Source organism: Bubalus bubalis, chromosome 10 (genome assembly GCF_019923935.1).
Source record: "Bubalus bubalis isolate 160015118507 breed Murrah chromosome 10, NDDB_SH_1, whole genome shotgun sequence".
NCBI lineage: Eukaryota > Metazoa > Chordata > Mammalia > Artiodactyla > Bovidae > Bubalus > Bubalus bubalis.
In genome coordinates this window covers 88,675,451-88,700,394 of record NC_059166.1, presented here as the reverse complement: position 1 = coordinate 88,700,394, position 24,944 = coordinate 88,675,451, and the positions used below count along the sequence as shown (strand labels likewise).

Genomic DNA, 24,944 nt, shown 5'->3' with positions numbered 1-24,944 from the left:
GATGGAATTAAATTTAACCTAACAGGTGAATTTTAGCTTGAGTCCGAGTGATTCAGCTTAAGATGGCATTGTTTTATTTTGCTTTTTTTCTTCAGATATCTAATGATTTACAAAATTTCCATCTCAGGTTCATTAATGTATTTAAATGAAGCCACACTACTCCATAATATCAAAGTTCGATACAGTAAAGACAGAATTTATGTAAGTATTTTACCTGTGGTTTAAGTTTTGTGGGGGTTATTATTTTACATGCCGCTGTTTGATTTTGTTGAGCTTGAAATTTTCTTACCAGGAGATCACACTTGACCTGAGCCTGTTGAATGGAGCCTGAGCTCCATGAGGATGAGGATTTTTTTGTAATTTACTGCTCTTAATTCCAGGGCTTACACCAGGCATGGTACATAGTACTTAAGAAATATTTGTGGAATGAAATAATGAATTCAGGGCATCATGTAATATTTTTCAGCCTTAAATCTACCCAATTTGGTTATTTAAAAAAGCACTAATTATTTTGAACTTTGATTTTTAAATTTATGGCATACATCTATAGATCTGTTTAATTAATGCACTTTCCACATTGTTCTGCAAAACATTTAAGTCCGACTTAAGGCATACATAATGAAATAAAAAATTTGGATGGCAAAAAAATGTAAATTAGAATAGAAGGCAATATGTGAGGAAATTTCAGGAACACTGGAATGCTGATCATGAGCCTGAATAGTTGCGATATTTGATTCCAAAGAGAGAACTTTCCTAAAAGCCCAGGATATTTAAAAATGAAAGACAGTGCTTCTAATGTATTAAATAGGGTTTGCACCAAAGCATTCAGATGAATGCTTAAATGGTGTGTTTTAATGATCATGATTCATTGGGCATGTATGAGGTTTTATTCTAGTTATAGGTTCCTTTGTTGGCTGGAGATAAATTACCCTGCTGTAGCTCTCCTGTTATAAAGATGGGGCTCGTCATTATTTTTGAAAGAAGAAAACACATGGCTTCTTTGACACTTCCTAGATCAAATGACGTTCTTAATTTTTTATATCACTATCAGTTTGCCTAATTGTACTTACTTAATTCTGACTAAATTACCTTTAGTCTTTGCCATCTGTCCAAGTAGTGACATCTGGGAAATAGAACTAATCTAGTTAGTCTTTTCCAAAAGAATTTACCCTCGCTTATACACAGTATTAAGTCTTTCCTTTTCTCTTTGTTTTTTTTTTTTTTTCCCCCCAAAGTCAACTAAATAGTATATTTAAGTTAATATAGATATGGCTATTCTTATTTAGAAATATATTTGGAAGCAAAATTCATTTAATCAGCAGACTAATGTTGAGTATCTAATGTGTGCTAAATGTTTTAGGTGCTAAAATAATAAAGTTTTTAAAGTTTGTTTGTTAAAGCAGTTTAACTTGTAACAGGTCAGTAAAAGTTGATATAGCGGTAACCATCTTTCAGGTAGAACTGGCCACTATTTTTTCTTTACATGTCTATATTACTTGGTGGTAGTGAATCAGTTTTACTTACCTGAGCAAATTTTAATTGTTTTAATATCTTTTTCTTGAAGTTTATACATTTTAAACTACCTTTACAGAATCATCTTACTCAACAAAACAAACAAAACATTGAGATGGTTGGTTTTTATTTGGGATGATTATACATAAACTTCTCACCCTGGAATTTTCATTGATCCATTAATGTTTCCTATGCAACGGTGATGTTCTACTGGCTGACTGTGGCCACTGATAACTGAAGGTTTACATGCAGAATTCATTGTACTTTCATAAAAAGATTAGCACTGCATTTGATCAACAAGTCTCTGCTGAATCACATACCTGATAGAAATAATTACTTATTTATGAAATTTTAAGTTTTTGTTCCTCATGTATGAGTCTGCCTCACTCTGGAGAATTTTAAAATTATTTCTATTTGTTCTGGCGTTCTTTTCCTAAGATGTATATGCAGTTGGGTGTACAACCTCTGTTAGACAGTGGCTGTTTAGCATCACAGCTCTTGTTTGGAAAACCAGTGTTTTCAAAGTTAATGAAAGCCATTAACTGGTGGGTTTTTGCCTAGCCAGGTATGCCTTTTAGTTATAAAACCATTAAATATCAGCAACGCACAAGCAGAATGATTATTACTGTAACATATATAAGAGAGTGAAGCAGTTCAGAATAGTTTGAGTTGGATATTTTTATACTTCTCATTGACCAGAATTGCCACCGTTCTCCCTTAGACATTTAACATTTTCCTTGGTTACTAAAGTCTCTCTTACTTTCTTTTTGTTTCCCATGGAAAGATTATTAACTGGAATTTATTTTTCACCCCACCCCAGGAAGCAGGTTTGAGAGCATTCGCTGAATTTTAGATTAGCAGGCTGAGAGTTTGGGGTTTCCACATCATTTCCCTTCCATAGTAGAAGTAGAAGAGAAAAAAATATGGTCCTGTATGCCCTAGTTTGGTCTGCAAACAAAAACTAATTGCTAAACCACAACTCTCTTTCTACCCACAAAGAATTTTATAAATCCTGTTGGTGGCATTTTTTTTTCTTTTTGGTCTTTTGAAGCCACGGTGAAATTTCAAATTTGAAAGCAAGCTTCATTGCTCATCAAACATTTGGTGCATCAGTATTCTAGGCAATAGTTAGCATATGGTGTTTTGCAAAAGTCTGGGACCAAGTGGTCACTGCAGAGCTAAATCAATCCTAGGTTTTCAGTGACGGGCATAGGCCTTGAGGGTTCCGTGATCTATGCTACACTCTTCAGTGAAGAAAGTAGTCTAGACAAGGAGTACAAATAAGCAACACGCAGGCTGCAGGTACAGAGCGGGTGTTGTAAGTGGAGTCAGCAGAAGATGTCTGAGACAGAGGAGTAGAGGCTCAGCTCTGCCCACGTGGATCTGGTGGTGGTGTCTTGAACCTGGGAGGGCGGGTGGAAGGAGTGTGTTTCCTTTGATGCAAAGGGAGGTCAAGAGAGGCGATTTTGATTTTGGATGTGGCGAGTTTTAGATGCCTGTGGGATAAGAAGATGTAAATATTTATTAAGTGTTGAAGAAATATGGGTCCAATAGAGATCAGGGAGTGTTGAGGGCTAGAAATGCAGATTTGGGAGTTCTAGTTACAGAGAGAATTGGGGGTGTCTACTTGCTGTATGTTCTTTCTTTTATGAGCTTTGTTTGATTTTAAATGAAAATAATTATTAGAAAATTTAATGTTTACGCTTTTCCCCCTTAGACCTATGTGGCCAACATTCTGATTGCAGTGAACCCATACTTTGACATACCTAAAATCTATTCTTCAGATACAATAAAGTCGTACCAAGGAAAATCTCTTGGGACGAGGCCACCCCATGTGTTTGCAATTGGTAAGTAATTTCGTTATATCTTAATTTTTATTTCAGTTGTACATACTCATTCAGTTTTTCTTTTGGATTAGTGAAAGACACCATGAATCGAATGTATGAAGGTGTGCATACACTCCTGTGTGCACCTGCCTGCGTCACTGTGTTAGGAGCATGTCGCTCACACGGGGTGGGGAGGAATACTTTTGCTGCTGACTCATGGGGTGGTTGTACCTCGTTACCTTTGTTAAATGCCTGTGTTCTCTTAAGTGTGTCTATCCAGTTGAAAGCAGGTCATAATAAAATGTGACCTAATGTTTTCGTTTGACTCCATCTTTAAAGTGTCCTCCTTCCACAACTAAGAAGGAGCCTAGACCATTCGCTCTTACTCTTACTTGTAAGCGTGTTACCTCGGCTAGAAGGGGGGTGTGAGAACAAACACCTTCCCTGCTTTATCCCTCATCAGGACATTTTAAATTGTAAAGGATGGACAGTGACACATGTTTCATATTTCTGGAGAATCTGCATGGAAGGGCAGCAGCATCTGTCTTTGCCTTTCTTGGGCACTGTCTCTTATCTCGAAGCACTTTAGCTCTGAAAAGCAGAGATAGAGTTGCTTGAGAGGCATCCCCCATAGCTGGTGGCTACAAGTACAGAGATGTTAGCTAAGCCTTGGAATTCAGACATAACCAGCAGTTAAATTGTGACACGTTTTGGTTCAGGTTTTTAGCGCAGTTAGTTTCTCTTCGTACCTGTGTTTTGGCTTAACTGGGCTTCACCTCCAGATTTGGCTGTACATGTTCTGGGTGCTGCTAGGCAGAGTGAATATGTGCACCAAGTCCAGTGCAGCTGGTTCTATGGTGCTCTGATGGGCATCTGCATGTGTTCTGTCAGCTGGAGAAAGGGTGAGCAGGATCATCACTAGACAGAGTTATGTGTTTAAAATGTAGTTGCTTACTACTAAAAAAGTGTTTACAGCGATTCCACAGAATTGGGTGAAACAGATTGCTGATGAATTGGTCAAAGGGATGTGAACAGTCTTGCATGAGTTTGCATTGGGTCCTTAGGGGAAAAGCCATCTGTAGAGCCTTCTTCACTGGTTTGGGTAGCACCTGTCTGGGGTGAGAAATAGCTGCCTTATAGGGCCCAACTTGTCACGACCTCACTTTTAATTAAATTTACTTTAATTTAGTCCACTTTAACAGAATCAAATTGTGCTCATTTTGTCTGCAAAGTCCAAAAGATACAGCTTAAATTATTGGAGGATAATGAAGATAGTTAAAAATCATATGTATAAATAATGGCATATCTAAACAATTGAAAGCAGTTAATTTTGCCTGTTTTTGAAATGTTGGTAAATTCTGCAAGATGTTTATGTTTAGTGGTAGAATTACAGGAGGGAAAAAAACCCACCACAGATCTGTTGTGCAGTTGTGTTTTCTTTTTCTCTCCAGCAGAAATTTTGGCTGCCAGATTTCTTAATTGTTAGCTTGTTACTTTTTGTTTAATTCTCTGGGGATGTCATTAGTTATGTATAGTGAGCATTTTTCATCTCTCTGAAAATATGTTCTGGTATTAGGAAAAGCTGAGCCACTGCTCATAATATGGAGACATTCTAGTGCAAATATAAGAGTTGTTTATTTGGATTTCATAGCAGTTAGCTGTCAGGATAATTATAGAGAACATTTAAAGTGTATACTTGTAGAGATGTTTTGAATACTTTTAAATGATTTTATTTAAAAATTTTGGTAACTGTAAACACACATTTATAATTTCTTTCAGCGCAAGTGCTTTTTGTTAGTAAATGGACTTTCTATCATTTGGAAATTTTTATTTAATACTGTGTTCATCACTAACAGTGTGGTATTCTTTTGTCTCCAGCTGATAAGGCTTTTCGAGACATGAAGGTGCTCAAGATGAGTCAGTCCATCATTGTATCTGGAGAATCAGGAGCTGGCAAAACGGAAAATACAAAATTTGTTCTAAGGTGAGGAATATTTAGCTGACCTAAAATGTTTTGAACAAGTTGACTATTTTTAGTTGTGGTAAAAAATATACAACATAAAATTTACCATTTTAACTATTTCTAAGTGTACAGTTCAGTAGTGCTAAGTATATTCACATTGTTGTTCAGCCCATGTCCAGAACTTTTCATCTTGCAAAACTGAAATCCTATACCCTTTAAACAACTCTGCGTTCCCCCTGACCAACCCAAATGCCAGGCAACCACTGTTCTTACTTCCTGCCTTTTTGATACTACTCTGGACACCTCATGTAGGTGAAATGTACAACTTTTTGTTTTTCTGTGACTGGTTTTCCCCCATTAGCATGATGTCCTCAAAGTTCATCCATGTTGAGGCATGTGTTAGAATTTTCCTCATTTTTAAGGAGTAATATTCTGTCATGTTTATATATCACATCTGTTTATCCATTCACTCATCAGTGGGCACTGGGGTTGCTTCCATCTCTTGACTCTTGTGAAGAGTGTTGCCTTGAACATGATATGAACAAAGAGTTACAAAGATCTCCTTGAGATTTGACCAGATTAACCTTGCATATTTTGCATGCTTTATGACATAGTTTGAAATGGTGGGCTCTGTTTCTGTTACAAAAACAGGCACCTTATGTGGAAGCTAAGCTGGAGATTTTTGAAATCTAGCTCTGACATGATATTCTCAGGAGCATCCTAGAGGAGACCAGTGCTGGTTAGGCAAAGGGAAATCTCCAACCATTCCTTCAAAATCCAACCATTACATTCTGTTTTCAATATTCCTGCTATTAGAGTGGTCAGAATAGTTTTTTACCTTAAGTTTATGATGACTGACCTTGTTTCTACCTCCCCACAACCCTCCTCCCAGCATCAAAGATAAATATTTCTATGTGTAATGTATACCATATTTCAGATACAATAGTTGGTTAAAATCAGAATGTTCCCAAAGAGTTCTAAAAAAATAATGCTGATTTAGATGTCAAAAACCATCCAAATAGGATTTTAAATATCAGAAAAGCTATAATAGAATAGTAGGTACATTTAAATACAAATTTATAATATTTAAGTGAGCCGTTCCAGTACATGATTCAGGTTTCAATGTTAGATGTGTTAAATAATATTAAAATTAGAAATATAGGCTGCCAGTTCAAGATGGCAGTATAGAAGGACATACACTCATCTCCTCCTGCAAGAGCACCAAACTTGCAACTAGCTGTGGAAAAACCATCGACAGGCAGAAGGACATTGGAACCCACCAACAAAGATACCCTATGTCCAAAGACAAAGAAGAAGCCACAGTGAGACAGTGGGAGGGGCACAATCACAAGAAAATAAAATCCCATTCCTGCCAGGTAGGTGACCCACAAACTGGAGAAAAATAATACTGAAGAAGTTCTCCCACTGTTGTGAAAGTTCTCAACTCCACGTCAGGCTACCCAGCCTGGGGACCTGACAAAGAGACTGGGAATCCCCAGAGAATCTGACCTTGAAGGCCAGTGGGATTTGATTATAGGACTTCCATGGGACTGGGGCAAACAGGGACTAAAGTCTTCGAGGGCACAAAGTCTTGCATGCACCAAGACCCAGAGGAAAGGAGCAGTGACCCCAGGGGAGATTGAACCAAAACTACCTGCTAGTGTTGGAGGGTCTCCTGTGGAGGCGTCAGTCGGCAAGGGCTCATCACAGAATCAGGAGCATTGACAGCCGCAGTCCTGGAAGGTCCCCCATGGCATAAGCCCTCTTAGAGGTTACCATTAACCCTGCTCTAAAGTCCATGGACCCCAGGGCTGGGTCTTCTTAGGCCAAACAACTATCAGGGAGGGAATGTAACTCCACCCATCAGCAGATAATTGGATTAAAGCTTTACTGAGCAAGGCCCTGCCCATCAGAGCAAGACCCAGCATTTCCCATCACCATTCCCTCCAATCAGGAGGCTTACACAAGCCTCTTAGCTTCCTCCATCAGAGGGCAGACAGAAGAAGCAAGAAGAACCACAGTCACACAGCAGCTAAAACAAAGACCACATTACAGGATGAAAAAGCAGAAAGTTGTGTTCCGGATGAAGGGACAGGATAAAACCCCAGAAAAACAACTAAATGAAGTGGAGATAGGCAACCTTCCAGAAAAAGAATTCAGAGTAATGATAGTGACTGGCTGGGCAGATGAAAACATGTATACATGTATACACTTCCACTTACGCATCAGTCTGCTTGACTCCCCCAAATTGTATATAATTATTTTATAATGTTAGGTTAATCATGTTTCCATTATGACTTACAATTATAATTGTTTTTTATTTTTTGTCTGGCTATTGATTGTGAAAACTGATAAACATCTTTTACTATTGCTATGTAACTATTACTCACTCAGTACTATTTGTATTATGATTGGTCAACAGCAAAATAAGAGAACTCTATATCACCAGAACTATGATTTAATAGAAAAACCTGTAATCACTTTTTAAAATCCAGATACATAGCAGAATTATCTTGGAATTTTTTGAAAAATACAAATGCCTAGATATTGCCTCTTTTTTCTCCAGAGCCCCAGATATGTTTCTAATAAGCAGCCATGTTTAAAAACAACTCTATTATATGATGATATATTATTTTTATGTAGTTCGTTTCACTTTTTCTGTTTCATATTCAGTGCTCCCATTTCATTTAGTTTATGTTTTCCAGTTTTTCCACATCATCTTGTTTTTCTTTTGATGTTCTTTCTCAAGTCTTTAGCAAGTGTAGTAGAAAAGCTTTTATATAAATATATATATATAAATAATGGAGAAGGCAATGGCACCCCACTCCAGTACTCTTGCCTGGAAAATTCCATGGACGGAGGAGCCTGGTAGGCTGCAGTCCATGGGATCACTGAGAGTCGGACACGACTGAGTGACTTCACTTTCACTTTTCATTTTCATGCATTGGAGAAGGAAATGGCAACCCACTCCAGTGTTCTTGCCTGGAGAATCCCAGGGACGGCAGAGCCTGGTGGGCTGCCGTCTATGGGGTCGCACAGAGTCGGACACAACTGAAGCGACTTAGCAGCATATATAAATAATATATATATTTCAGAAAACTTATGAATTTTTGTCTAAAAAATTTATGACAGTTTGATCCCTCTTAGTATCACTTAGTATGACTAGAATGCTAGATTTCTAATTAAAAAAATAGATATGCAACAAACAACAAAGGTTGACTTTATAGCAAAGGGAACTCTAGTCAATACACACTGAGGAAACCAGAAGGGAAAGAGACATGTGTACCCCAATGTTCATCGCAGCACTGTTTATAATAGCCAGGACATGGAAGCAACCTAGATGTCCATCAGCAGATGAATGGTTAAGAAAGCTATGGTACATATACCCAATGGAGTATTACTCAGCCATTAAAAAGAATACATTTGAATCAGTTCTAATGAGGTGGATGAAACTGGAGCCTATTATACAGAGTGAAGTAAGCCAGAAAGAAAAACACCAATACAGTATACTAACGCATATATATGGAATTTAGAAAGACGATAACAATAACCCTGTATACGAGACAGCAAAAGAGACACTGATGTATAGAACAGTCTTTTGGACTCGGGGGAGAGGGGGAGGGTGGGATGATTTGGGAGAATGGCATTGAAATATGTATAATATCATGTATGAAATGAGTCGCCAGTCCAGGTTCGATGCATGATACTGGATGCTTGGGGCTGGTGCACTGGGATGACCCAGAGGGATGGTATGGGGAGGGAGGAGGGAGGAGGGTTCAGGATGGGGAACACATGTATACATGTGGCAGATTCATTTCGATATTTGGCAAAACCAATACAATAGTGTAAAGTTTAAAAGTAAAATAAAAAAAAATCTATAATGGAAAATAATTTCAAAAATAATATGTGTATATGTATAACTGAATCACCTTGCTATGCACTGGAATCATTGTAAATCAACTGTAATTCAATAAAATGTATAAAGAAAAAAAAATTTTTAAAAGCAATATAATGCATGCAATATCACTGTCATCTAACTTTTTTTTTTATCCTGTATTTTAAACAGGTATCTGACTGAATCCTATGGAACCGGTCAAGACATTGATGATAGAATTGTTGAAGGTGATAGAACTTTTTAAATTCTTATTTTTTATTGTTAGATATGTACTGAAATTAAGAAGAATCCTCTAAGTAGTCTGGAATGTTCTCACAGAGATCCGGAAAACTCCAATCTCTTACAAATCTTTGCTCCGTTTTTATCTTGTGATTTATTTAATGTCGTTTTTCCCCTGACTCCATGTACACACTAAGAGGGCAGAGATTTTATATATTCAAAATCCCTGGAATAGTACCTGATACATGGCATGTGCATTATCATTTATGGAGCTGTGAGTGAGTGAAAGGAATACATGAAGCCTTCTGGCCTCCTATGCATTTTGTTGACCTTGTTTTAGTAAAGGAAAAAAGGAGAGGGTTATTTGGAATTGAGGTGCTGGGGGAAATCATTTTAACAGAAGAGTACACTTGGAAGGCAAGAGGCAGTATGTTGATTTCCTTAAGCAGTCAGTGTCTGTATACCCCTTAGACAGTCTTTCCATACCCTGTTTGGACACTGCTGGTCCAGGCAAGTCTGCAGTAGCCTCCGGAGCACAGGTTCCTCTCTGGTCTCCCCTCCTATCATCTATTCTCTCTGTGGAAGTTAGAATGATCTGTTTTGCTCTAAGCTCTTTATTGGCTTCATATGTCTCTCAGGGTTAAACCTACCTTGCTCTTTGTGGCCAGGTACCTGCCTCTTCTGGTCTGATTGAGTCATTTTTCCTGTGAATCCTCATGCTTTAGTCACATTGGTCTCCTTGTAGTTCTTTGAGGTGTTTCAGGCCTCCTTGACACGTCCCTCACCACTTCCTCGCTTTTTCCTACCAGACTGCTGCTGCTGCTAAGTCGCTTCAGTCGTGTCCGACTCTGTGCGACCCCATAGACGGCAGCTCACCAGGCTCCCCCATCCTACCAGACACTCAGTATTTAATAATAATGATGATGATATTGACATGTGTGGGATCCATTAGGTGTTGTCTGATTTGCTTAAAATGGGTTACCTAACTTACATCTTCACAGAATACGAGGTAGGTAATGTTTTATCCCTGCTCCACAGATGAAAAACTAAGGTAAAAAGAGTCTAAGTGACTTTCTGAAGAGTAAATAGTTCATCAGTTGTGGAGAAGGGACATAAAGACAGATATCTTAATTGCATAATCTACTAAGTGCTCTTTTTAATACTCCTGACATTTAAAAAAAAAAAAACTTCAGTTGAACAAAGATTTGTCAGGAGCCTTCATGCATTTTGCTAGATCACGGCAGGCAGAAGTTACATACACTTTTTCACAATTACGTAAAATATCCATGTACGTGAATATAAATTCTACTCTAATAAACATTTTTAAAGTTTACATCAATAAGGTTTTCATATTTCTTGATATAAATAATTTTCTAATCTTACGTACAGTTCTCACTGAGGTATGGTGATGCACCAAAGTATAATCACAGCAAAGTGCCTTTGGTGAGAGAATTCTCGTTTAAAATTGAATGCGTAAATAAAAACAAATTAGGGATTAATTTAATGAAATACTAATCAATATTCTGACTTGATTATGCGAGGCGCAGATTCACTTGTGAATTGGATCTAAGCCTAGTTTCTGTCATGAGAACACTCTGTGTGATGTGTAACAGGCTGTAGTTGAGGAGCAATGGAAAGGGTTATTCCACATTTTCCTCCAGCCCCTTATTGGAGGATAGTGTATGTTAACTGGCAGGACCATAGATATCTCGAAGTGACATACATGCTAACATTTCTTTTCAGTTTTAGTACTTTCTTACTTATTTTAGCAAGTGAAGCAACCTGGGAGTGATCTTTAACTGGATTTGGAGACTAGTTAAGCTTTCTACTGTGGACAGACAAAGAGAAATGGACTTTAGACTATTTCATAACAAATATTCGAGCAATAAACACATGAAGCAGTTTATGAGATTGTTGAAGGAATGTGTGAGTAGGAGTGACACTAATCTGGTATAATTATAGTTGAGACTATGGTGAGTACATGAATGGACTCGAGTAACTCTTTCAGTAGTGTAGAGTGTATGTGTATGTGTGTGTGTGAGAGAGACATTATAAAATGAAGACAATTAAAATTTTACATTTGTTCATTGGTATTTCAAAAATTATTGTTCTGAGAACCTTTTGTAGGTAATTCTGTAAACTGAATTTGTTAGGTTTTGTTGGATGTGCATGTAAAAATGTTAAATCTGGAGGTTATGTTAATATATATATTTAAAAGTAGGTCAACTAATAACATTTTGCCTGTATTTTATCATAGGAGGTTTGCTGTTTTCTGCTCATGTAGGGCTGATGTGGAAACTATAAAAATATTTAGAGAGTAATTTTTAAAGTTGAGTTATAAATTTTATAATCTAATGACTTTTGAAAATTTCATCTTTGTCATAACACTTACATTTTCTTTTGATAAATTTTGAATAAATTTTCCATCTCTTGTACTTTAATAGGGCCTGACATAAGGGGAGTCAAGAAATATTTGTGGGATTTGACATTACAAGTGAATTCATTCATGTTAGTTTTTTGAGAATATTTTTCTAGTTATATGTATTTATTAATAAATGGAAACACTATGTATATTTTGTAATTTTCCTTCATGTTAATTTTTATGGCATATTTTCATTTATTTTTTAATAGCTAACCCACTCTTAGAAGCTTTTGGAAATGCAAAGACTGTTCGCAACAATAATAGTAGTCGATTTGGGAAATTCGTAGAAATACATTTCAATGAAAAGGTAAGGGAGAGTGAGTTTTGGGTTAATATATTTGGGAAGTGTTTTTGGAAAAAGCAAAAGGTCTTGATAGAATTGGTAGTGTACTTGAACTCATGGCAAATATGTTAAAATTTTTCTCTTACTATTAGATATTTGGGAGAATATATATGTTCACTGTGATCTCTGTAAATTCTAAAGCTTATGTTTTTTAATAGTTACCTGTTTTTCTCCTTTATTTGATAAATATTACAACCTCTTTGATAGACAAATGGTTATTAGGAAAGATAGTTTGACACTGGTAGGTTATACTTTAAGACTTCAGATGCAAAACGATAATTTCTCTCTGTTTTGTTTTCTAGAGTTCAGTTGTTGGAGGATTTGTTTCACATTATCTTCTAGAGAAATCTAGGATCTGTGTTCAAGGCAAAGAGGAAAGGAATTATCATATCTTTTATAGGTTATGTGCTGGTGCTTCTGAAGATATTAGGGAAAGACTTCATTTGAGCTCTCCAGATAATTTTCGGGTAGGTTGGATGAAAAGAAATTTCATACAGTTTTTGCAAATTGAATTGTCTTCTATTCTAAAACTTATTTCAGTGGATTTTGATGTCTAGTTACATATAACTTACCTTAAGTTCAGCGTATTGTGATAGAGTGACTTCTGTAATAAGTGGATCTGTATGGAGGTTTACTGCTTAGTTTATAACACTATATGAGAAGATACATAATGGAGTAGATAAAAGGAAGGATGCTAAACCAGTTATATCAATTGGTTATCAATTTATCTTCAGTAAGTAGTTTATGATAGTTCTGTAATGCTAGCTTTACAGTTACCTTTGACTTACAAAAAAAAGTTTGACTACTGAATTAATATTAATAAAAGATGCCTACTTGTCTTCCTTAATTCATTTCAACAAATATTTATTGCTTACCCTTTGGGTACCAGGATTGTGACATAGTTAAAAAGATAAATGATACACAGTTCCTGCTTCTGAGCAATTTAGAAACTGGCGGAAAACATGCACACAATTTTGACTGATATGTTAAATGAGTAAGAGAGATGCATAGGAAGCTGATAATTTTGGAAAAAACCTTACTGGAACAATTGATGCTTGATCAGAATCCTGAGGAATTTTCAGGTATTAACTAGAGGAGGAAACATGCAAAGGGTATTCCTGGTAGATGCAAAAAGATAAACAAAGGCAAGAAATAGCTTAAAGCAAAGGACAGGGAGGATGGGAGTTGAAGCTAGAGAGTTTGGTCTTTTTTCTGTAGTTAGTAAAGAGTGGTTGAAGGGTGTTAGGAAGAAAGTTGGATATCAGATCTGTACTTAACTTCAGGTTTAATATGGAAGATAGCTTTAAGCGGGGGGGGGGGGGGGGGGGGTGGGGTGGTAGAGGAGGGGATGGAGAGAAATTGCAACCATGGATAAGTGAGTTGGGAACCTGTTGGTGACATAGCAGTTACTCAATGCCTGAATTTGGTTTAGCGATGGCAGGGTTACTGAGGAGGGGATATGTGCAACAGGAGGTAAAATTGACATGACTTGGAGACTGAATTAGGTAAGGAGAAGGCGGAGTCTGAAATTATTTTCCAGGATTTGATTAGGGTAACTGGGTGGCTGTAAATACCATGTTGGGGCCAGATGGAAGATTTGTGGTGTGTAGGATGCGTCCAGTTTTGGAGTCTGTGGAATATCCAAGTGGAGCTGTTCAGAAGACTGTTGGGTGGGATAAGATCAGGTCAGAGCTGTGGGGATAGGTTTGTGAGATGTCAGTACACTGATGATAGTTAGAACTGTGAGAGTGAGGAGATGAGATTGTGCAGAGAGATTGCATAATGTAGAACAGCATGTGCCAGGATCCAAACTCTAGAGGTAAAGAGGATGAGTCAGACGAGCTGTCTAAGAAAGGAAGCCCAAGTGGAGTTGCGAGAGAAGCATGAGGAAATCAGGAATGCCAAGGATCACAAGTCAGTGTTCAGTTTCAGGAAGTGGTGACTGGGAGTGGTTAGTGTAATTTACAAGTTCTCAGCTGGAAAATGGCGTCCCTATTCGGGACGTGAGAATCGTGGGGGGCAGGTCGGAAGGGCAGTCGGTGTCAAGTTCTCCAGGTGATTCTCATAGTCCTTTTTGGCCAGTAGTCCTCCACTTGAGAATCATGACACACATTTATATTTAATTATTGTTCTGTGTGTGTGTTTGCAACCTGGCCTCTCTTTATTACTTCAGTCAATTTCTTTTAATGTATATTTGGGCATTTAAAAACTCTGTTGTTCTAAAATGCTTTATAACTGCATCTACGTATGTAGTCCTGCAATGTTTAATCTTCTCCGGTGGTGGTGGTGGTGGGGTAGTCGCTAAGTCATGTCCGACTTGTGACCCCACGGACTGTAGCCCTCCTGGCTTCTCTGACCATCGGATTCTCCAGGCAAGAATACTGGAGTGGGGTGCCATTTCATTCCCTAGGGGATCTTCTGACCCAGGAACTGCACCCAGGTCTCCTGCACTGCAGGCAGATTCTTTACTGACTGAGCAATGAGGGAAGCCTTTAACCTTCTCTGCTGCTGCTGCTAAGTCGCTTCAGTCGTGTCCGACTCCGTGCGACCCTATAGACGGCAGCCCACTAGAACTCACCAAATTAATTGGAATTTCGTTAGTTGCCCACAGGATCTTCATGACAGTAAAAGAGGCATTTCTCTACAGTGATTTTTAGAAAAGGACTGTAAATTAATATGACTCACATGGAATTTAATAATGTTGATGTGGCTTTGTCAGCACAGAGTTAAGGATAAAGTGGCATGCCTGTTGTCTTAACTTAGTGTTTCTTTCTACTTGGGGGCTTGGGAACGTGGTTCCTGTGTCTCAGAATGTAGTCTTTCCTGGCACAAGGACAGCCACCCTAAGAGGGCAGCCTCTGAAATACTTTATCAGGTCAGAGTTTCCTGTCCCTGTGGCGTGACCTAGGGGCATGATTTCCTCTTACAAGGGAGTCCTTTTGGTGGTAAGAGGAAGACTAGAGGAACAGCATTAGCTCTTACCTAAAAACATCTGCCATCTTGGATCTTCCTCTCTGGCAGGCGGACATGCACCTCTATATTCCTTCCCCCAAATTATCCTGCCTTAGAGTGACTTCGAGTCTTGGTCACTTCATCAGGTTTTTCTCTGGTTTAGTTTAGGCCTCGAATTATAACTCGGGGATAAAGTTGTAAAGACAAAGGAGAAACTGCAGTAGGGTGAACACTCTCCCCGCCCCCAGATTTTTTCGTCACTGCTGTATACAAATTAGTGACTCTATCCAAATTAGTATATAAAGAATTGTAGAATTACATCTGTTCAAAAACATCCATATTAACTACACATGTATTTTAGAAAATAAAAGGTTAAAAATGCTTGCATTATTCAAAATTTTGAAATATTTTTGCACATGTTCCATGGAAGCATTCATTATAGTCATGCAAGGATCTTTGAATATAAGTAAAGCTTGGATAGAATGAGAATGGGTGACTAGAATAGTTACAGCTTTCTAGTTACAGAAAAGTTAGAAGAAACAAGTATTGTTCTTAGATTTTAATATTAAGTCCATCTGTCGAAAAACCTAGTACTTGATAAAAACAGTTGCAGTAGGTGGATAAAATTCTTGCTAGCAAAGAAAACATTAGTTTTGGGTCCATATAGTTAAGCTACTATTATCCTACTAAATAAAAGAGCTCTTTTTTGAAAGTCAGTTGAAAATGCTTACCAGTATTATCCCTTTTATTTTTTTCTTTCCCTCAAGATTTTAGTCTGCAAAGAAAAATTCATTGGATATTATTTTCTGGTTTTAACTGTATTTTAATATTTCACTATAATGGGGGGAGATAATGCGTTGATTATCTTAAGTATTAATTTATCCCTAAATCATTCAATTTACTGTAAATTTTTTCTTGATATCTGTATAATTTAATCTTGAAATTCATGTCATGGGAGAGTAGAATCCTAGTGACCTGATTTAAGAAAAGCTGAGATGTTTAAAAAATTTTCTCATCCTGTTCCCTGTGCACTTCTTCCTGAACAACCCCCACCTATTAAATGTGGGTAATGGATTCTGCTCAAGACCAGTGTATTATTTTCTTTTCAATTGCTTCCCTTGTTCTGTGTTTTCAAAGCACTTAATCTTAAAAAACTTCTGGGCAGGGAAGTAAATCATTGAGGTAAAAGCTGAAATTGTTATTTGAATACCTGTGAAGGCTCATAAAGCAAATGTAATTTATGTACAGTTAGTGTTAGCTGTCAGTCACTATGAAAGGCATGTTTTGAAGGACTGATTGTAAAAACCAGAAATTAAGAAACTCAAGGATATTATTTGTTAATTATTCAGAATTTAAAGTATTATTCAAAATATTAAACCACAATGTGGGTCCTTGTTTGAGACGTTTTGCATATTTAGGTCATATCTTGTAAAGATTTAAAATTGCTCCTTTTTAAAAGTAGGAAAGCTTTGTGGTACTGTTTTTTTTCTGTTAATCATTTAATTCAACTTTCAGATTAAGAGTTTCACCATCCCTGGTTTGATTAATAGAAGTAAAGTGTTTATGATATACAGAAGTATTGATTTTAATTGAGAGATTAAATGATACTCAGGTTATGTTTAGAAATGGTTAGCACTGTTGGATAGATTGTGTTTTCCTTTGTGTTATTTTCCTGTGGATCATATTGTTAATGATATTTTAAATTTCTTTGTCATAGTATTTAAACCGAGGCTGCACTAGATACTTTGCTAACAAAGAAACTGACAAACAGATTTTACAGAACCGAAAAACTCTTGAGGTAAAGTAGACTTTTAAAACAAATTATAATCTTTAATGCAAAAAAATTGTGCTGAAAGATACATTCTGTTTTTATTCTGAAGCCCAAGTAAGATTTCTTACTTTAGGCTTATGCATAAAAAACCTTCACAGTCATTCACGCTTCTCTTGCCCTGAAACACTTTATTCCTCTTTTGCTATCTCTAGAAGCTGCAGGTTCTGGGTCTTCTTGGTGGGACCTCAATGCACTTTTTTTCCTGTTATTTTCCAAACATGAGGGTATCAAATTGCCTACAAATCCTTTGCTAACAGCTTTGAAACTTACTCTTATATTAACCATTAGGATTAAATATAAAATATGCTCTTTATAATTTATTATCTGTGTCAAGGCTGAAATAAGCTTTGATGTACACAAAGAGTGAACATTGTTGTGAACTAGTTCTTATGTGTTGTGATATTTCTCTTTAAAGCAGCATGTTTCTGTAATTTATTATGAAAAGTTTAGTTTTATGTGTAACTTTTACTAAATTATTGTATTTCTAGGATTAATTAAATATAATTATACCATTAAGCATTACTTTTTTTTATTCTTTTTTATATTTTTTTAAATTTTATTTTATTTTTTAACTTTACAATATTGTATTGGTTTTGCCATATATCAAAATGAATCTGCCACAGGTATGTAAGCATTACTTTAAAAGCATAAAATCCTTAATCTAAAGATCTATAACCTTTATAAATTTTATTAAGTGGTATGAAGGTGTAGCTACTCAGGCAGCTTAAATTATGAAATACTAAGTCAGGATTAATTATAGGGACTAGTTCATATTGTCTTTATTAATTTTTTAAAAAGATTTGAGTGTGTAATTGAACAAAATTTTATTATATTCAGTTTTTAATGTCTCTGCATTTGAGTTAGATGCATTTGAGTGAGTTAGATGTTTTTGACTACTTTCAAGATAGTGAGAATTATATCTTTAGTATATTCATAGAAAAGAATAGAAAACAAATAAAAATCCCCATTATTTTGAATTCTAAACAGATGAGTCTGCAGTTAATGTTTGTTTAAATTGACATTTTATTTATTATTTTAGATACAGATGTCTGAATTATAAATTGTAAACATCCATGGTAGAGACTTTAAGAAATGACATTATTATTTATTACAGTATTCTCTTTTGTTATGATAATCTATCTTTTTACAAGGTACCATTGAAATACAGAAATTGTATTACTTTCACTAAGATAATTGGGACATTCCCTAGTGGGATATTGCTGCTATCCCAAAGCAAAAAAACACATACATATATATACTTAATCTTCTGGCGTGGGAAAGACTGAGTGGAGAGGAAAGAAGACTATTATTTTACTTTCCAAAGAATATTGCACTCTTTGTACTCTCTTAAGAAGAAAATGTTCACTTTCTGATTCTAGAGTCACCATACATTGTTAAGAATCTTATTCACATTATTGAGTTTATATATAAAAATATGTAAGTGACTAATGGATTTAATATGTTTAAATTACTTTTTATTGTTTTCTGTATCAGGAGGATGAGGTGATCATTTTGACTATTCAGAATTCTTTGCCTAGTTCCATTGGCGTGTCTTTAAGCTGCGTGTAATTTTTAGGAGAATGCAGTATTTTTAGTCTGCTATAATAGCAATATATTTATGGACATTTGATTAGAAACAGTTTGCAAGTGAAGTAACCGATCAATTGCAAGACTAAAAATTCTGCATGATATGTGTTTTCTTTTAAATTTGGCTGCATGTTGTTGTTTGCTTCTTTGAAGAATAAAATTAAATTTCTTTGACTAGACATTTTCCAGAAATTTTACACATGCATAATTAAACATTTTAAAGACTGTGGAAAGGCAGTTACAACTTTAGCTGGGAAGCAATTGGCAACCTGGAGGAAAAAAAAGCTCTCCTAGGGATGTCTAGAATGGCTAGTTAATTCAAACACTGTTACCTCATGTTTAATTTTGCTTATTCATTCTCAAGTTCTGGAAAATTGCTAGTCCAGTCTTTCTGTGTCCAGTAACTTTTGTTTTTCCTCCTTTTAGTTTCTGCAGGGCTGACTTTTCTTCTTCCTTTTTCTGAGTTTATTATAGGTTCTAGTCAAGAATACATTAGATGAACATTCTTTTAAGAAAGAAAGCAAATTTTCTCTTGCATTTTTTCTGAAATGTTTTCAGTCATTGCGTGAATTCTTAGCATAAGCATAATGCTTACTAATATACTTTACCTCATATATACTAATAGATAAAGGCTTAAAAATTAATTCCCAGGCCATGAAAATTGCTGTTAGCCTTTCCACTGTTCATTGCTTTTGAATACTGTACAGCTCAGATTTAAACTTTTATGACAGTTTTTTAAAACTTCAGTTTTTTTGATCTTTGGTTTTATGTTGATTCAACCACTGATATTTCCTTCATTTTCACTCAATTTATATTTTTATATAATATCTTATCTTTAGAGTTAAAACTGTAATTAAATTGGAAAACATCTCATTCCATTTTTGACTGAAATTTTTATGGAGACAGGTGTAGATTCACACATCATTGAAAGAAATAATATATGGATCCTGTGTACACTTTGCCCAGTCATTCAGTTTTTGAATGTGTTGAAACACTAAAGTTTTCTGATTGACACGTTTTATTTTTGCATGTTACATAGAGCATTAGTAGACCTTGCGTAGTTGTGTTGGTGATACTTAAGCAATGTAGACCACAATTAACTGATGTCTTCTTGTTTTGTAGCATCTTAAGGCAGGCTCCTTGAAAGATCCTTTATTGGATGACCATGGAGATTTTGTTAGAATGTGCACAGCCATGAAAAAGATTGGCTTGGATGATGAAGAAAAGCTTGATCTGTTCCGGGTAGTAGCTGGGGTCCTGCACCTTGGGAATATTGATTTTGAGGAAGCTGGCAGCACTTCAGGTTGTTTTTCTTTTGTGTGTAATCTTTTTGTTTTGTTTTAAAAAGAAGTAAAATTCGAAGTTCTGTTATTTAATTGTATATGTACATTGACTCTGTGTGCTAGTTTGTGAATCCCCTACATTTCCAGACTATATTGTGTCACATGATGAAACTTGCAACTGAAGGATGCTGCATTTTTGGTTATTGTGAGATTTGTTTTTGAATAAATCAGCGATACTGGTGAGGAATAAACTCATTTTATGAAGGATAAGTAACTGACTACTAGTGTCATATTTGGTTAAATTTTTGGACTGATGATAGTCTTTTCCAATAAGTGAACAGAATAATCCTCTACTATTTTGTGCTATTTTGATGTTTTTCTGGTTCACTGATCTAAACTTGGATTAGTTAGGATAATTGAGTACATAAAAGCCCATATACATTATTATCGGAAATGAAAACAAGTTAAACTTAATGCACATTTAAAAAGCATTTAAATGCCTTCATGATACAACTTTTCAGCCATATTGTTTCAGTTTCTATGCAAATACCAAGGCTTCCCTGGTGGCTCAGATGGTAAAGAAATCTGCCTGCAATTCAGGAGACCCAGATTCAACCCCTGGGTTGGGCAGATCCCCTGGAGAAAGGAATGGCTACTCACTCCAGTATTCTTGCCTGGAGAATTCCATGGACAGAGGAGCCTGGTGGGCTACAGTCCATGGGATTGCAAGGAGTCGGACATGACTGAGCAACTAACTCTTTGTATGATCTTAAGTTTGATCCATGAATGCGGGGGTTGGCTCATGGTCAAATCTGACTAGCTGCCTGTTTTTGTTTTGTAAATAAAGTTTTATTAGAATACACAAAGGCATTTATTTATGCCTTATCCACGCCAGCTTTCATGCTGCAGTGGCAGAGTTGGGTAGTTGTGACAAAGACTGCGTGGCTGGCAAAGCCTAAAACTTCATACTTTAGAGGAAAAGATTGTTGATTCCTGCATACATACATTGTTTTAAAAAAATCAAAAGCACCATGTAACACAGTGATCAGTAACGTGGGCCTTAGGGTCAGATCCCAGAAGCTTTGTAAACCTTGACTTTTTCACTCATAAAATAATGAAGAGATAATCCCTGAGGGAAGTGTTTTTAAAGTACAGTTAACCGTAGCAGTAGTTTGCATATAAGGAGGGGGCACAAGAGGAAGGAAAAACATTAAAAAATGGATGTGTCTGCTACGTGTAAGACCCTTCATATATTGTGTTTCATTATAAACATCACAGTCATAATCTGAACTTAATAAAGATAATGAGATAGAGGATATTATCGCTGTTTTACAGAAGTAGGACCTTTGAGAAGTTTAAGTAGTATGGTCACTAGTGAAGTTGTAGGTATGAGAGCTGGTTCTCCTCACATTTGACTGACTCCGGTGTGTGTGATAACTGCCCCTCATTGCCCTCTATCACTGAACTTCCTGAGCAGATGGAAGTCAACAGTCTTAATGGCTTTCAGACTGAGTGTCTGTGAATCTGTGACCTCAGCATCATATGACAGAGTATGGTATGTAAGAGTACGTTGTCTAGGGCCAATCTGTTCACCGTGTGTTACCTGCCTATGTGACCTGGGGCAGGAACTTAACCTCTCTGAGTCTCGGTTTCCTCACCTGTAAAGTGGGAATAATAAATACCAGGTCCAACCTCATGTCATAAAGAGGAATAAATGAGTTGAATATTTGTAGAATGATTCAAATACTTATGCCTGCCATGTAGTAATCACTGTGTTTTTAATTCATAAGTAAAATAAAAATAAAAATACTGATTAATCCCAGTTTAAAATGAAACAAGCAAAAAGAAAAACCAGGCAATATCAGGTATGTACTTAGTATGCATTAAAATTTGTATTAGTTTTTTTTTTTGAGGGATTTGAAAATGTAATGAATGTTAGAGTACATTTTCGTTTGCTCTGTGGCATCATTATACCAAGGGAGCATGTAGGAATTCCAAGTATTAATAATATCCAAAAATGTTTAGTTAATGCACACTTTGGAAATACTGTTTGTTTGAAGTGATAGGTGGCATGTTCACACACCTCGTGTTATTACCCTGTGGTGCAGGTGTACACAGAGAATCATGAATGTGGATCTAGTTAGTTGAAAAGCATTTAATTGTCAAAAGGCACTTAGTAGATATTTACATTGTCTTTTATTTTTCTTCTCTAACTTCCTTCTCTTGAAGGGAAAATGAGGAGAAAGCAGAGCAGATTGGAATGAGGCAATAAATCAGAAGAATTAATAAACTAAGTCTTTTTTATTTTAATAGCTAAGATTTTATTATATTAATCTTTATCATTCCTATAATCCTTCCTGTAGATTCAGATGATTTCTTTCTAGTTAGAATTTATTTTTTCCTGTCTCAGAGAGCTCAATTTTGGCATGACTTTGCAAAAAGCTGTGGATATTTTGTAATTATTTTATCAGAAAATTTATTCTTTAGTAAATATGGTGGCAGCTCCCATTGCTATTTAGAAGTTTGTACTTGATGGAAATGCAAAAAATACCTATTGGGACTTCCTATGTTTTTAAAATTCCACATAACGAGATATACGTTATTATAAGAACAATTGTAAAAAATTGTTCAAAGAAGTTCATTTTTAGAAGGTGTGACATGAAAGCCTTACATTATTTTATAGTGTTTTTTTTTTTGCATTTTTGAAACTCTTAATGTTTTAAAAAACTTTTAATTTACCACCATAAATATTTTATGCTGCTGCTGCTGCTGCTAAGTCGCTTCAGTTGTATCCAACTCTGTGAGACTCCACAGATGGCAGCCCACCAGGCTCCCCTGTCCCTGGGATTCTCCAGGCAAGAATACTGGAGTGGGTTGCCATTTCCTTCTCCAATGCATGAAAGTGAAAAGTCAAAGTGAAGTCGCACAGTTGTGTCTGACTCTTAGCGACCTCATGGACTGCAGCCTACCAGGCTCCTCCGTTCATGAGATTTTCCAGGCAAACTTTGCAAAATAGTTAAAAAAAGAAGCATTGACATGAATTGATCAGTTATTGGTGGTAAATTTTTTGAGTTATGTAATTTTAGATCATGTGTATGTGTGTACAAACTAGTAGTAATTTTATTTTCCTGGAATTAAAGGTTTAATATGTCTTCTAAGTATTCCTCTTCCCTTATTGTTTTTTCCCGCTTTATTGAAGCAATTTGTATTGAGTTGCACAATAATCTCTCTAATCAGTTTTAGAACATTGTCATCACTCCAGAAGGAACTCCATAGCCTTCATTAGTTACTCCCCAACCCACCCAATACCTAGGCAGCCACTGTTCCACATTGTCTCTGTCAACTGGGTGTTTCATATAAATGAAATCGAACAATGTGGGCTCTTTTGTGACTAGTTTCTTTCACTTAACGTAGTGTTTTCAAGGTTCATTCATGTTTAAACATCTGTCAGTACATCATTTCTTTTTTTGCTGACTAATACTTCATTGCACAGATATATACCACATTTTATCCGTTTGTCATTTGAGGAACTTTTAGGTTGCTTCGACCTTTGGCTATTATGAATATTGCTACTGTAAACATTCATGTGCAGGTTTTTGTGTGCATATATATTTTCATTTCTCTGTATGTATGCCTAGGAGTGGAATTGCAGTCATATGGTAATTCTATATTTAACCTTTAGAGGAATTATTGATTTTCAAAGTGACTGAATCGTTTTACATTCTCACCGCTCTAGTGCATGCAAAGTGCTGCCTCATTGTGGTTTTTATTTGCATTTTCCTGATGGATCAAGCTGCTGAGCATTTCTTCATGATTTTATTGGCCATTTGTGTATCTTTTTTTTGAGAAATGACTGCTTATATTCTTTACTCATTTATTTGATTGCCTTTTAAAAATTCACTTGTAAGAATTTTTAAGTATATTCTGAATATGAGTTCCTATCAGATATATAATTTGCAAGTATTTTCTCTCATTCTGTGATTTGTCTTTTAAATTTTTGATAGTGTTCTTTGAAATGTAAAAGGTTTTCACTTTGATGAAATTCAATTTGCATATTATTTTCTTTTGTTGTTTATGGTGCCATATCTAGGAAACCAGCCTAGTCCAAGATCATATGGATTTATGTCTGAATTCTTCTAAGAGAATGGTGTTAACTCTTACCTCGAAGTCTTTGAGTTTGAGTTAATTTCTTTGTATGTGTATGGCATGAAGTAGGAGTCCAGTTACGTTCTTTTGCCTGTGGACATCCAGTTGTCCAGTGCCATTTGTTTGAAATGCAATTCTTTCCTCAATGAATTGTCTTGACAACCCCTTATTCATATGAGATCTCATAGTCTATTTCCCCTGTGACCAGTCTGTTAAATAGTTTACCTGTCATGATATAATTCTCATATGATTACATGCATTCTTTGTAATTTTGAAATTAGCTGGTCTTAAATGAATCATTTATACAGTCCTAAAAATATTAATTATTTTATTATTATAATAAGACAATAATTATATGTACTTATTATGCACCAGACTCTCTTCCGGGCAATTCACGTATCCACCCTTACTAGTCTTCATAACAACCTTATTAGATTGATACAGTTACTATCCTTATTATATGGGTGAGGAAACTGAGCATAATAAGTAACTCATTCAAGGTCACACAACTAGTAAATTCTAGAGCCATAACAGCCCGGAGTCTAAAGCACTATTGTATGCTGTCTTTCTATAAGAAGCATCTGGAAACAGCCTCCATGATAGGAACCTGTAGATATGATGTTCAGGAAAAATAGCCGTGGCCGCCTCACCCTCCTCCTTTGTCCCCGAGTGTCACCAGCCCATGCGTGTGTGCGCACTCACACCCGCCCCTAGACACACATCCACACCCACACTGATGTCATGACGCTTACCACTGAAATTACTCCTTAACGTTTTCTGCAGTCATATGAGTTTTAGTGATAAGGCATTCCATGACTCCAGAGATTTAATATATTAACAAGGTTTGTAATCTATCATTAGTTTATTTCCCTTGCAGGGTCATGAAAAATGAAACCCTGATAGGTTAAAATTTTGATGGGCTGAAAGGATTGTGTCATGGGCTGCCCTGAATGAGTTGCCCAGTG

The 24,944-nt window shown here is 36.1% G+C and overlaps 1 protein-coding gene across 5 annotated transcripts in view; it reads left to right on the top strand.

Moving 5' to 3' along the window:
- The window catches only part of MYO6 (myosin VI), a 155,838-nt gene that overhangs the window by 67,233 nt on the left and 63,661 nt on the right, over window positions 1-24,944 (top strand). For all 5 annotated transcript variants that reach the window (XM_025294855.3, XM_006061992.4, XM_025294859.3 and 2 more), the window contains exons 4-11: window positions 128-201; window positions 3,230-3,359; window positions 5,217-5,322; window positions 9,368-9,423; window positions 12,047-12,144; window positions 12,483-12,647; window positions 16,850-16,930; window positions 19,673-19,853. In XM_025294855.3, coding sequence (XP_025150640.3) covers window positions 128-201; window positions 3,230-3,359; window positions 5,217-5,322; window positions 9,368-9,423; window positions 12,047-12,144; window positions 12,483-12,647; window positions 16,850-16,930; window positions 19,673-19,853 — 891 coding nt within the window. The remainder of the gene's footprint in view (window positions 1-127; window positions 202-3,229; window positions 3,360-5,216; window positions 5,323-9,367; window positions 9,424-12,046; window positions 12,145-12,482; window positions 12,648-16,849; window positions 16,931-19,672; window positions 19,854-24,944) is intronic.